Here is a 13,331-nt window from a genome sequence, read left to right on the forward strand (position 1 = left end):
CCTCAGAGATTCCTGGAGCCCCTGGAACAGAGACTTGGCAGCTTGCCTTGCTGGGCAGCCAGGCAGGCTGCTCCTCACCCTGTGTTTGTCCATGAGGGGCACAGGCTGATCAGGTTATAAAGACACACATGCCTGGCATCCTGCCACCCAGGTGGGGTTGCACGTGGCCCATGGCATGCCAAGTGAATGCCTTGCATGCCACCAAGCCAACAGTGTCAGCGCTGTCCAGGGCTTCTGTGTGCCAGGCTCTGCAGCGGGGACTGCAGTGACATGGCTGGGGTGAAAAGAATACAGGGTCCCCTCGAGAAAGTCAGAGCACAACAGCACAGTGTTAGGGCAGCTAGATGTACCTCTGGCATGAGGCATGAGTGGAGGCACCACGGACTGCAAGCATCCCAGGTCAGATGGTGGCAGGACACAAACGGGCACCCCAAGCAATGACAGCTGTGGGTGATGGGAGGAGAGCACTCACACACTGGAAGCAGCAGAGCAGGGCAGGAGACTACTCGCCCTCATCCACACACATCTCCAGGCTTGACAACCACAGAGAAAAAACAGAGGTAGATAAAAAATGAGCTAGACTTTGCCACAGGTCCCAGCAGGGCTAGGGGCTGGTAAGAGTGTGACTAACTGGGACTCACAGCTGGGAAAAGGCAGTTCTCTGGCTAAGCCCATTCCAGTACGGTGGCCAGCGCGTCTCAGCCCTCCCCAGGAAGCTCTGTGGCATACGGCTTTAAATAGCTTTATTATGGAAGCTCTGTGCCATGGGGACCATGGGGGTGCCAGGCAGCCCTGTGCTGCCCTCTGGGGAAGCCAGGACTCCCCAGAGTGCAGAGCTGAGCTCACCCACGCCGACCCTGCCACCGGCTCCACCTGTCTCTGTCCCAGGGGGGCCCTGTGAGCCTGGAGGAGGCCTCCCAAATTGTCCTCGCCTGACCCCGGGCTGTCAGATGCAGAGGCTGAGCTCCTGGCGGACGGAGCACTTGCGGCACTGCACCACACAGCACCAGTGGAAGCGGCAAAGGCAGTTCTCCTCCAGCACCACCGTCTCGTCCCGGTGCCCTCTCCCGCAGCACAGCAGGTCGCAGCCGCTCGTGTCCATGGCCGTGCTGTTGCAGACACGGCCCCTGGTGCCCAGCGAGCCCGTCTTACGGTTAGCCGAGCAGAAATCAGGCGAGTCGGCCGAGTAGATGAGGTCCTGTTTATCGGGAGGCTTGATGTTGTCGCCCACAGGGATGAGGGTTTTGCCGTCGTTGCCTCCCATCACTTTGAAAGCCCCGTTGAAGCGCTCGAGCAGGCGATCGCCCACCTCGCGGAAATGGGGCATCTTCCTCCAGCAGGTCCGCAGCGTGCAGGAGCCCGAGAGCCCGTGGCACTTGCACTCTGTCCTCATGTAGCTGCGCACCGCCTGAGGAAGAGACAGCCATGCTCAGCCCTCAGGGCCCTCTCTCGCTGCCCAGCACCCCCAGCCAAAACCCTGCCCCGTGGTGCTGCCCTGGCCCGCGGGAGGGGCTGGGGGTGGAGAGTGGCCCAGGGGTTTCCAAAGCACCTGCAAAGGATACCCAAAAGATGTTGGGTCATCTTTCAGCCAAAGCTGGTGCAGGTACACGGCTTGGGGACACTGAAGGTGGAGGGCTGGGCAGGGGCACAAGGGCTGCAGGGGACAGGGAGTGCAGGGGCCTTACCAAGCGCCCAGCTTCGTTGTTGTGCAGGTCGATAAGAGCTCGGATATCATTTTTTCCTTTCTTGTTCTTGGCATCCATGAACTGCTGGGATTTCTCGTAGCCAAACTGCACATCATCCCCACAGCCCCCCCACTCCCAGGCGGTGCCCTCTGGGCCCGGCCCCGCCGTGGGCGAGGGGGGTGCCCGGCTCCGTGTCAGCTCACAGCCACACTGCAGCAGCTCGCCCATGCTGCAGGCCTGCGTGATGGCATGGCTCACTCCAGCCGCCGTGATGGCGTACACGAAGGCTGTTTCACGGATATCTGCAGGAGAATGGACAGGGCTGGGATGTGGGGTCAGCTCCAGCAAGCAAAGCACCACCCCCTGGCTGACATCCCAGGGGCTTCCCCGTTCTCCCTCTTCATATGTGCTCAGTGCTGTTTCCCTGGGCAATGCACCCACCCTGGAACAGGCTGCCTGGAGCCCAAGATGCCTCTTGCAAGCAGATTTGAAGACTCTGGGGATCTTCAGGCCCTGCCAGTGTTCCTGCACTCAGCTGTGGAGAGGAAACAAATCTCCCATCTCCTTTTGCAAGTCTGGATGCTGCCCCATAGGAAAAAGGGAAGCTCAGAGAGCAAAGGGTGGTCCCAGATGACCAGGTGGTACCCACAGCTTCCTCACACTACCCTGCAATATCCCTCCAAGCAGTAAAAATCCCAACCGCAGCTCCAAACTGGCACCTGGAAGGGCACACTGTGAGGGATACCGAGGGTGCCACTCACCCTCTGCAGGGCAGCAGTGATGAAGCTGTGCTGCCTGCTCTCCCCCCACTACCCTCTTTGCCATGGGGAGCTGCCCGCCCCCCTCTCTCCACCGGCACAGCCTCCACCCTGCAGGATTATTTATTATTAGTATTTGCTCCTGTCTCTCTCTGCTCCGGGACACGAATTCCAAGCATCTTTCCCCTGCCCGGACCTGCCGCTCGCAGCCGCAGCCAGCGGGGGATTCTGGCGGCAGGGGTGCGGCGCCCTGCTCGGGGGGCTCCCGCACCCCCTGCACCGTGCCAGCCTCGCTCCTGCCCGCCCGAATGCCAGGGCAGGGCTGGCCCAGGGGGCGGCCCGCAGGGGATTCCTGGGCAAGGAGGGGAAGGGGGGTTTTGCGGGCTCTCCCATCCCTCTGTCTTCTGACGTGGGGAGGCTGCAGGAAGAGGGATACCAGGGCAACAGTTCCATGAGCGGCTCCTCCAAAAGCCCACGCAGCACCTGCATCCCTCTGGTGTTAGCAGGAGCTGGGCACACCAGTGCCTTTCTGGGAGTGCCACCAAGGGGGTACCACTCCCTCCCCGGGCCCTCCCACCCCTGCAAGCCACCCGACCACCCGCCTGCTCCCACCTGGGGCTGGCAGAACCCTCAGCAGACAGCCCAAAGCTGGCAGAGATCCCCATGCCACCCTGCCAGCCGGGCCCTGGGGGGATGCCGCTCCTCTGACAGTTCCTCCAGACACGTGGCTGCCCCCAAGCCAGCCTGCCCTGGCATGCCACACCTGGCACAGGTGGCAGCAAGGGAAGAGGGGACAGCCATGATTGTGCCAGGGAAGCCATGGCCAGGAATGAGAGGTTTGCAGCACCCTTGGATAGAAAAGGATATCGGATGGAAGGTGTTTATCTGATGGAGCTGGGAACCCCAGAAATGCTGAGACACTTTGCAGTCCCTGCAGGCTTACAGGGAGACTGGTGCCTGCTGGCACCTCTGAGGACTTCTAACACCCATCTTGTTGCCCTGGGGAACGCCACACCTCTAGCTGTCCTCAGAGTGCCAGGGACTCAAACTCACCACTGTCCCTATGACATTGCTTATCTCCAGCACTCCAGCAGTGAGGCTGGACCAATGTGGTGGCTCCTTCAGCATCCCCATGCTTGATGTGCCTGTGCCTCCTCCAACACAAGCTGTTCCTGGGTACCCAGCAGCTCATCTGGCAGTACCTTTCACTCCCCACCTGGTCTGGCCCTGCATTCTGGCACCACCCCACTTCTAGAGCAGATCCCTGCCTGGCATAGATCCCACCTGCCTCACTGCCAGTTTTTGGTGACAATAGGTGACTCCAGAGACAGGAGAGTCCCCCATGTGCCCTGGCTCTCTGCCTCTTGGCTGAATACACCTCCCTGTGTTGGGGGGAACCCACATTTGCATATCAGCTTTTTAAATGAGCCTATCCCCCTCCCATGGGCCAGTGTCTCCCTCGAGGCTTCAGCTCTGACCCCCACTAGTACCTGCAGTCAGTTGGGTGCCCAGGGCACCCCACCCTCTCCAATCCCCCCAGGGATGCCACCTTCCCTCCCCTGCATGGCCCATGGACATATCCACCTTGCCTTGGGCTGGCCAAGCACCAACAGATGTGATGGCTGAGGAGACTGGGGCTTGCTCCAGCATCTTCATCTGCCATAGCACAGGGACAAATATGGGAAGAGGGGCAGGGCTAAACTCACTTCCCATTAAGTGATCCTACCAGCCCAAGGTGTTTCAAGAAACCCCTCTTGCTTGGAGCATCATCCACTCCCAGCTACTCTCCCTGAGGTGCACGGCAGGGCTTTCCCATCCCTCACACACTCACAGGTGCCTTCCTGCTCTGCCCCTGCTCTGATTTTTGCTGCAGCTGGGCCTGGCTTGGACTGCTGTACCCACTGTCTGAGAGCTGCACATACCTTCCTGCCACCCAGCCCTGCTCCTCAGGGTGACACCAGGCTGCCCATCCAGGGACAGGGACGGGGACAGGAGACAAACATCCTCTCCTCTGCTCCCTGCAAGGCCAGGAGGAGGGACGTGAAGGGCACCCACGGGATGAGGGGCAGCTCCCAAGGGCTGCACACTGCCCCACAGCCAGGCCCCTTCCCACAGCACACCCTGGGGTCCCGGGGGAGCAGTAAATCACTGCCAGACGAGGGTGCATTCTTGGGCTTCATGAAGCCCCGCACTGTCTGGGAGCATTGGTAATTGCTTCATTACAACACAGAGAGACATGTCCCGGCAGTAAAACCTCGGTGTGACTGCACCGGGGAGCACTGAGCAACCCCCTACACACACACACACACACAGAGCTTTGCACGCCAAGACTCTGCTCCAGGAGCCCCAGGGAGGTGCTTCCCCAGGCTGAGATCTTTCTGGGAAATGGGAAGCTGAGGAAGCACTGGCCTTACCCTGCTGCAGGATCTTGCCGAAGTACTTGCTGTGGCTGGTGCAGTTCCAGCGGCGGAAGCGGAATTGGTACTGGCACTCCCGGACGCCCAGCTTGGTGCCCTTGGCCACCTCCTGCACGATCTCTGGCTCCAGCTGGCACAGCTCTGCCTGCTTCCCCGCCAGCCGCTTCGTCTTGCGGCAGATGCTGTTGGGGTCCATGACCAGGGGGCTCCCCACTGCCCTGCAGGAGGGGACAGCGAGCAGAGCAAAACCAGCACCCAAGCCCAGCAGAGACCAGGGTGTGGGTGGGACATGAGCAGACCTACCCCAGGGATGGAGCAAGGCTGCGGGGCAGCGCCAGCTCCATGCTGAGCCCGGGTGACAAGGGGACAGAGAGACATATGCAGTGGGGCTAGGACAATAGGTATGGGTGGCTCATCCAGGCAATACATTGCCCTGTCCATCCACTGGGGAATTGGGTGGATCTCCTACTGTGGGACAGTGGTATGCTGGCACATACCACTCTACACTCTACACCCTTGGGGACATCCATGGAGGTGATGGTGGTGTCCCCAAGGGAGATGGCAGAAATATTGTGCAACTCAGCACCTGCTCTTTGGGGCTGGCACTGATCTAACCCAGCCCTGGAATTGCCATGTGACTGATGCCCGATGCAGCTGCGTCTCCCAGAGCTGTGGACGCAGCAAGGAGCCCAGCCAGCAATCTTGGTGAGTCTCCTCCTCTGCACGGGTTCTCGCTGCTTCACCCCGTGGGAGACTAGAAGAGTGACCTTGCCTCTGATAAAGGCCCTCGGCTGCTGGCCAGGATCCTGTACTCACCTCCCCAAATCCAGGCACTGACTCCAGGGAATGGAGCCGCAGGCGGCTGCAGGAGTGAAGGGAGGGATGCAGGTGGCATTGCCAGCTTTGCCAATGCCAGCGAGGGAGGGCAAGTCTTGGCTGGGCCCACGTCAGAGGCAGCTCCTCCTTGCCAGCACAGCTGGCGTGAGGTGCCTGACTCCCTGGCCCTGAAGGCAAAGTCTGAGCACACTGCTGTGCTCCCCGGTGTGCCATGGGCTACAGAAACTCCTGTACTTTCCCCACACATTTTGCCTGGAGTGCCCTCCATGGTGCAGCTGCGCAGCCTCCAGCGCCCTGCCTCGTGCTGGCACGGGCCGTGCTCCAGCTCTGCCACGGGCAACTCCGGAGCCATGGGCCACACCAATTTAGCACACCCTAAACTCAGCCCACCCCCGCCTCCAGCGCTGCTCCTGTAGGCTCAGAGCTCATCCTGCTCAACAACATGATTTTCGTGGCCACGGATGCCCACAGAAGCTCAGGGCTGGACCCAGCATACCCCAGGATCAGGATATGCCTGATGATTGGGAGGTTACATTCCCTGGGATTCCCTGGGGAGCAGTGCTTGGGCGGCCGTGCTGCCTTCAGCCCCACTCACTGGAGAGCATCAGCTGCACAGCTTCCAAACCCAGAGCTTTATAGTCTGGCCAAGCCCCAGGGGCTCAAAAATCACAAGCTGAATCTCAGTGTTTAACTGTGTTCTGGGTTTCCTTTTCACTCTTGTGCAGCTGGGGGGCTGTGTTTGGGACACCAGGCTGCAGTACTCTGCTTGCAATCCTGTCCCCAGTGCAAACCCCCTCCAAGCCCCTTGTTTGAAGCTCAAAGCCCTGCCAGGATCCCCCTGATTCATGTCAGCTCCCCAGCTGCCTGGATCTCCTGCCTACCAGACCCCAGCTGGGCTTGGAGAGGATGTGCCCTCTCACACAGCCTGGAAAAGGAGTCCTTATGCTTTGGCTGGAGGTTTGAAGGTTAAACAGCTCAACAGAGAGGCATAGCCTGAAAAGAGAACTTCCAGCAGGGAAACTGAGGCAAGTCCACACTCCTGCCAGGGAGAACCCATGTCCCTTTGCTCCCATCAGCTCAGTTTCCCTTTGCTGCATGATTCACATGGACCTTTGCAAAGGGATGGGGCAGCTAGGAAATCATCACGGAGATTGCCTGGTACAGGTCCTCCATAGATGGGGAAACTGAGGCCCACGTGGAAAGTGACCAGAAAATCTGTCCAGACCCATCCCGTGATGACCGCAGAGGGATCCAAGCCTCCATGTTGGTCTCCAAGCTTGCTGTCCTTTGTGACCACAGCAGGATGGCGGAGGTTTGGCTGCCCCCGCCGGTGGAGTGGGGAAGAGGGGGAGCCGGGATGGGACTTTCATTAAGAGACGACTCTTTGTACTCATATAAAAACGATGCGCCAGCCCCCCGGGGCCGTCAGATCAAATACTGAACTGTGGCTCACCCCGGCCCGCTGGATCAGGCCAGGAAGGAGAGCTCAGCCCCGCGGGTCTGGGGGTGATGGGCGGCTCACCGGGGGTCCCCACCCATGGTCCAGGCGGCAGCGAGGCTGGCGAGAGAGCAGCAGCTTCTGTCCCTGCCGGCCAGGCGTGGGGTGGGCTGCCTAAGTCCAGAGCGATATTAATTTCCGCTGGGCTCCTCTTTCTGGCACGGGGAGGCTGCCGGGAGCCCAAGAGCTGTTTTGCTTTGGAGGGTTTAGAGGGGGGAGAGAATGGGGGGAGACAAGGGCAAGAAAAATGCTGCCAAACTGCTACCACTTTGGCAAGGGCTCCGGCGCAGGGCCCAGATCTGCCTGAGCTTGTCCCGCTCCAAGGCCTCCCGCATCTACAATTAAGGTGCCCCACCTCTGCTGCCGGGCACTCCTCCCCCTGCCCTGGTGAAGGAACAGGGTCGCCAGCCCGGCTCCCCACACCTCGCCTGGGGCACCCCGGCCCCTGCCTGGAGCCCCCAGCCAGGCTCAGCAGCACAGAGCATCCCTGCCACCTGCCCCTGGTGCCTTTTGCCGCCTGCCAGAACTGCTGCTGGGGGCTCTGTCTTGCCCCAAAAGCCAGTGGGATGGTGAGCCCCACTATCCAACCTCCCAGCAGCCCTGTGTAAGGGAAACAGCCCCCATTGCTGAAAGGGGAGACTGAGGCACAGAAAAAGAGCTGCAAACCACTGCCCCCCTGCCACTCTCAGCCCTTAGGCTGCCACAGCCTGAGCCCAGTCCCAGTGACACACGTCAAACAGGAGTCACCAGGGCTCCTGATGCAACCCCTGTGCTCTGGATGCTGTGCCTGCTGCCACAGAGACAGGGGTTCCCAAGAGATACAATCACCATTCTTTCACAGCTCAGCTCATGGTCATGGGGCTTCCAGCATGCCCCAATCTCATTCCCAGCCAAAATCATGGACCAAGGAGCCTGGGCTAAGTCACCATCTTCTTCTTGGGCATGGGGATGATGTGGAGCAGGACTTCTGGCCCCTGCCAGCAGAGCATTATGGAGGGGACCCAGCAGGGTCCTGGTTTGCAGGAAGCCAAGGCAGTGAGGCTGGTAGAACTATGCAGTGAGGAGGAGGATAGTCAGCTTTCAAAAGTCACACCTGCAGGAGAGCAGTGATTGGGCCATTCCAGCTCCATGTGGGATCTGACAGGCCTGCACCCATTGAGCACTGCTGCCTGGGCACTCCTGTGGGGCAGGGGGATCTGCTCTAGGGCAGTAAGGCTGTGTCTTGCCTCACATACAGGTCTCTATCCCAGCCTCTAGAAACCTTCAGCAGGGTGATGTAGGTACTAGGCTACCCAGGTCATCACTCTGAGCCCACAGGTAATTCTGCACCCACCTGGAGAGGTAAGAACTGCAGGGTGACAGCCCTGGACAACTGACCTCCATCCCTGGGGACATAGGTCACCTCACACCCCACACAATGATGTCACACTGTGCGACAGCCTACAAGTCAAACCCAAAGGGAGCCCATCTCTTTCCAAGCTGTGCAAACAGGGCAAGGGGGACCCACAGATGAATTTTCACCCACCCAGCTTTCCCTCAGCCCATGCAGGCATGTGGTGGGCACCCAGCCCCTCACCCAGGCCATGTGTGGGTGCTGGCACTAACGGGCACTGGGTGTGGAACCAGAGCAGGGGCCCATGGGGGTGTGGTGAGTAAGCAGCAAGTCACTGCCCTGGGGGGCACAGCCAGGGCTTGGCTGCCGAGCAGCACCCGGGGCACTGAGGCAGCAGGAAATGCCATGGGTTGGGAAGAGAAGGGGGACCCCCCATTCCCCACCCTCCTCCTTACATCTCCTTGGCAAGGATGGCATGCAAACAGCTGGGGAGCTGCCTAAAGGATAGAGGCTTTGGCATGGCATTCACCAAGCCATGGACCTGCTAGCTGCAGGGTCGTGCTGAGGCCAGGCTGTCGTGAGCAGGAACTGCCCAAACTTGTGCTGCAGGTACAGGGGGCATGGAGGGAGCATTCACCTGCAGAGGTGGTGGTCCTAAAGCCATGTCCAGACCCTGGAAGGGCTGGGATAAGAGGAAAGAAGTCCACCCACTCATGGTCACTACCTCATTCTTCTGGGTGCTGACAGAGGCTGGAGCTGGGGCAGCACGAGGGCTTGGCTAGTTCATGCCCAGATGTGGATGTCACATGTTGTGGGGGGACGCTGCAAAGCCTAAAAAGATGTCAGAGTGTGCCCAGTATCCTCCTGCATGAGGGGGGTTTGAAGCACTCAAGGTTCTGATGCAAAGGCCAGACCGATCCTCCAGCTGTGTGCATGTGTAGGGCATGGCCAGGGAGCCTGGGTGTCACCATGGGAGATGGATGTGACCAGGAGCAGGGACAAGGGATGGCACTGGGGAAAGTTCAGCTGCCTTTGTGGGAGAAAACAAGTCACCCAATGCTGGAGCCAGTAGTCATCTCAAAGGGTGCAAGAGAAATATTGTCCCATTGAAAAACCCAGCAGGTCAGCAGCTGTCCCAGCAAGGGCACAGGGAGATGGCGTCAGGCAGGGGCTCTCCCAGTGGGAGATTCATTCCTGCCCATATGGTGCTGCCCCAGGGCAGAAGACATGCTGGGGAAGGCTGGGCAGCCCAGTCTGTGGGGCGCCGTGGGGTAGCAGCTGTGGGTCAGCAAGGCCGGGGTGACTCACAAGGCTCACCCCAAGGCAGGGCCCTCCAGCCCAGCAGCCTGCCCTCACAGGCTCTAGCCCTGCAGTGTGGGAGCTGGGCAGGAAAGAGGAGAGACCACTGCTGGGTGGTCACACAGGTTGTGTGGCTTGAGGGACATGGGACTGGGACCCCCTCAAGCGTGGGTACAGCCACAGGGGCTGGTGGGAGAGGTCCTCTCTGAGCACCTCTGAAGAAAAGCTGGAGGTGCACTGCCCTCGTGCATGGATAGGAAGGGGATGGAGGGCAGGTGTCCATCCCTCTGGGCCCCCTCAGACCCACAGCTGGAGCAGAGCACATTTCAGCTGGGATGATTTTCTCCCTTGCTTTCTCCTCCATCTCTCAGCTGCTCTCAGCCATGCCCATGGACAGACAAGAGGCACCAGGGAAGCTGGTTTTGCTTGCCCCCATCCCCAGAGTGCCTCTGCACTCCTGCAAACCGGCTTGGCTGAAATCCTGCCCTGAACCTGCCTGGGGCTCCTCAGACACTGAGTTTGCCTGCTCTGTATCTCTGCAGCCTCTGGGCCAGCCCAGGAGCCCCAGGCAGTCCCTACCTGTCCTGCTCAGGGAGAAATCACTGTTGCACAAGGAGCTGAGCAAGAAATGTGTAAAGAATAGGGGAAGAGGAAGAAAGAGGATTTACAGAGCCACTGGGAACAAGGAGAGCCTACTCCCTGCAGCTTGGCACTAATCAAGGTGCCAGCAGCACCTGAGTGACCTATCTTCCATTGGCACTGACCACAGCCTGCTCCCTTTTGCCATGGAAAGGTCTGTGTCTCTCTGGGGACATCCTAACACAATGGGGACGCTCTTTCTCAGGCTACAATGTCACTAGCAGGGTGTCAGTGCTTGTACACCACACCTAAATCTTTTTCCACAGATGCAGCCATGTGCCAGGATCCCAATGGGCACAGCTACCACCTGTGAGTGGCCAGGGCCTTCTGCTTGCCTGGGCTGGGACTGCATCTTGAGATCCAGCCCAGCTGCAGCCCTGTCAGAAATTGGGTCGTCAGTGGGGGAAAATGCTGGCTTAAACAGGCAACCCCTTGTATCCCACCCAGCACACAGATAATGTACTCAGGGGTGGGATGGGGAAGTTGTGAAGACATTTCTTTCTTGCCCAGGGGAAAATGGCTGAGCACCTTGGCTAAGCACCCACAAGTGCCCAGTGATGCACACACAAAGGTGTGCCACCAAAGTCCCCATGCATCAGTGACAGTGACAGCAAGGAGCAGCTCTATCAATGCCACCAGTCCTGGGGCTTCCAGGAGCTCTGGCACAACACACAGCTGCTCCCCTGAACCTCTCCCCACCAACAGCAAAACCCACTGACACCAGTGCTACCCAGACCTGGGAGAGGGGACGAGTACCAGGAGCAGGCACACGGGAAGATGCCTGTCATGAGTGCCCAGACTCCTCTGCCCCACACAGGAAGGGCTCCCTGAGATCATCTCAGCCAGGGGCCAAAACACCAAACTCTGAGAGAAGCAGTTCATGAATCACCCAGCTGCTCCTATGCCCGGTCCCAGGAAGCCTGGCACATCCGTTTGGCAGCGCTGGTGGCCTCATCCACCCACCACCTCTTCCCAGCTCTCTGGCTCCAGAGGGAAGCAGAGTGTGAGCTGATGATCCCCCTGAAGCCGTTCCACTGCCCAGTGCATTCGCCGTGCATCAGGCAGCTGAGTTATTATTCTTAAAATAAAGGTTCCTTTTCTTCTTCTTCTTTTAAAAGAAAAAAAAAACAAGTTTGACCCCTTGCCCTCCTCTGCCAAATCCTGCTAATCTCCTGAAGTCACTGCTCCTGTGCACACATGGCACCAGCAGGACCCAGACTCCATGGGGAGATGCAGTTCTGAGCACCTGGGGCAAGGGGCACCAGTACCCCATATCCAGCTCTGGCTGGTGCTGTCTGCCTGCCCCTGAAATGACAGCAAAATGAGCTTCTGCTTCACCTTTACCTGCTCCAGTCATGGACAGATGTCCTCAAAACTAGAGCACAGCACCATGAACTTGAAGATATTGGTGAGATGGGGCAGAGAAAGCATGGACAGCTGAAGGGACAGCTCTGTGTGTGTGTCTGAGAATTAGCCAGGAAGAAACAGCAGCAGGATGGCACATGCCCTGCAATGTCACAGCTACCCTGAGGTGGGTGGCACGGAGCATGGAGACCCTCCACAAGCACCCTGCCTTGGCCAGGCTTGCCCTACCTCACTCTCCCCTCTTCTAGCACAAAAACCCAAGGCAAGTCCCTCTCAGCCCCATGTTAAACCCTTGCCTGGCAATAAACTCAACGCTTGGGCTCCAGGGACAAACTCTCAGCTGATGTACAACTGACTGTAACAGCACCATTTACACTCACAAAGGCCCCCAGTGCAGCCCTGGAGCCAGGGCTAGGAGAGGGAATGGAGATGTGGAATAAATCACTGGTGGGCAGGCAGGGGACTGTGAGGGGAAAGGCTTATGGAGAGCTTTATTTTAGGGGTCAAAAGAGTGTGACAATGTGGAGACGAATAGCCTCAGATAATGAATGATAGCCCGGACGGCACGCCGGGGAGCTGGAATCTAAGCACTTAAAACCGGATAAAGACAGGCTGGGTGAAATTCTTAATAGATTTAAATAGTTCATGTTTCGACAGATACCTGGGCTTTCCAAGGCTGGGTCCCAGTTCTGTGCCTGTAATGAATCCCCCACCCCCTCTGGTATCCTGCAAGGCACCGTCTCTGCCTTTGATGAGGGCACCATTACAAATAGGGGTTTTGTCCCTGCTGTGTCCGGGCCACCATTCAGGGGGGACACTGTAGGGACCCTAAGGCTTTTAATTAAATTTGACTTATTGAAGGGGTCTGGAAGCCACTAAGCCCCCTTGCCCACCCCTCAGGCATGCAAGCTTCCCAGGCAGTGGGCTGGGGGTGCGGGGAGGCAAAGTGCAACTCTCACCACAGGACCCGTGCACCCTGTACTCCTGGGGATCCCCCAGCTGCTGCCTCCAGCACACTTGTGTGCCCAAACCCTGACAGTATGTGGGTGCCCCAGGCTGGACCAGAACAGCCAGCGAGCAGCAATTCCAACCCAAGTGGTGCCTGGGTGTAGGGGACTCTTTTGTCCCCAAGCTGGGGGGGGGACTGCCCCCGGAGATCGAGATACCCTGCACGCCCTCCTGCTTTCCCCCCGCGGGATGTCCTACTCACCACCAGAGCCCGATGATGTTTGCGGGGCAGAGGAGGATGAAGAAGAGACCCAGCTGGGTCCGGGAGGAAGGCAGCATCCTGCCAGGACTGAGGAAAGCGTCGAACTCGCTCCACGCCACTGGCCAGGAGCCGGGCACCCCCGAGGTCCGGCCGGGGCCCCGGCGGGTGGGTGCCCGCTGTCTCCCTCCGCCGGGCCGGGCCGGGCCGGGCCGGGCAGGCAGCGCGGCCGGCGGGGCCGTCCGGGCCGGGCTGGGCTGGGCTGGGCTGGGCAGGCACCTCCGGGCGGCTGG

At 59.4% G+C, this 13,331-nt stretch overlaps 1 protein-coding gene across 1 annotated transcript; it reads right to left on the reverse strand.

The window, feature by feature from the left end:
* Positions 1 to 946: 946 nt before the first annotated feature.
* On the reverse strand, positions 947 to 13,118 carry WNT6 (Wnt family member 6). Its single transcript, XM_036386870.2, has 4 exons — positions 13,042 to 13,118; positions 4,858 to 5,078; positions 1,686 to 1,987; positions 947 to 1,408 (listed from the first exon to the last, which is right to left on the reverse strand). The coding sequence occupies exons 1-4, from the start codon at positions 13,116 to 13,118 to the stop codon at positions 947 to 949; spliced, it is 1,062 nt and encodes a 353-aa protein (XP_036242763.1).
* Between the last annotated feature and the right edge of the window lie 213 nt (positions 13,119 to 13,331).

This window comes from Molothrus ater, chromosome 7 (assembly GCF_012460135.2).
Source record: "Molothrus ater isolate BHLD 08-10-18 breed brown headed cowbird chromosome 7, BPBGC_Mater_1.1, whole genome shotgun sequence".
Taxonomy (NCBI): domain Eukaryota; kingdom Metazoa; phylum Chordata; class Aves; order Passeriformes; family Icteridae; genus Molothrus; species Molothrus ater.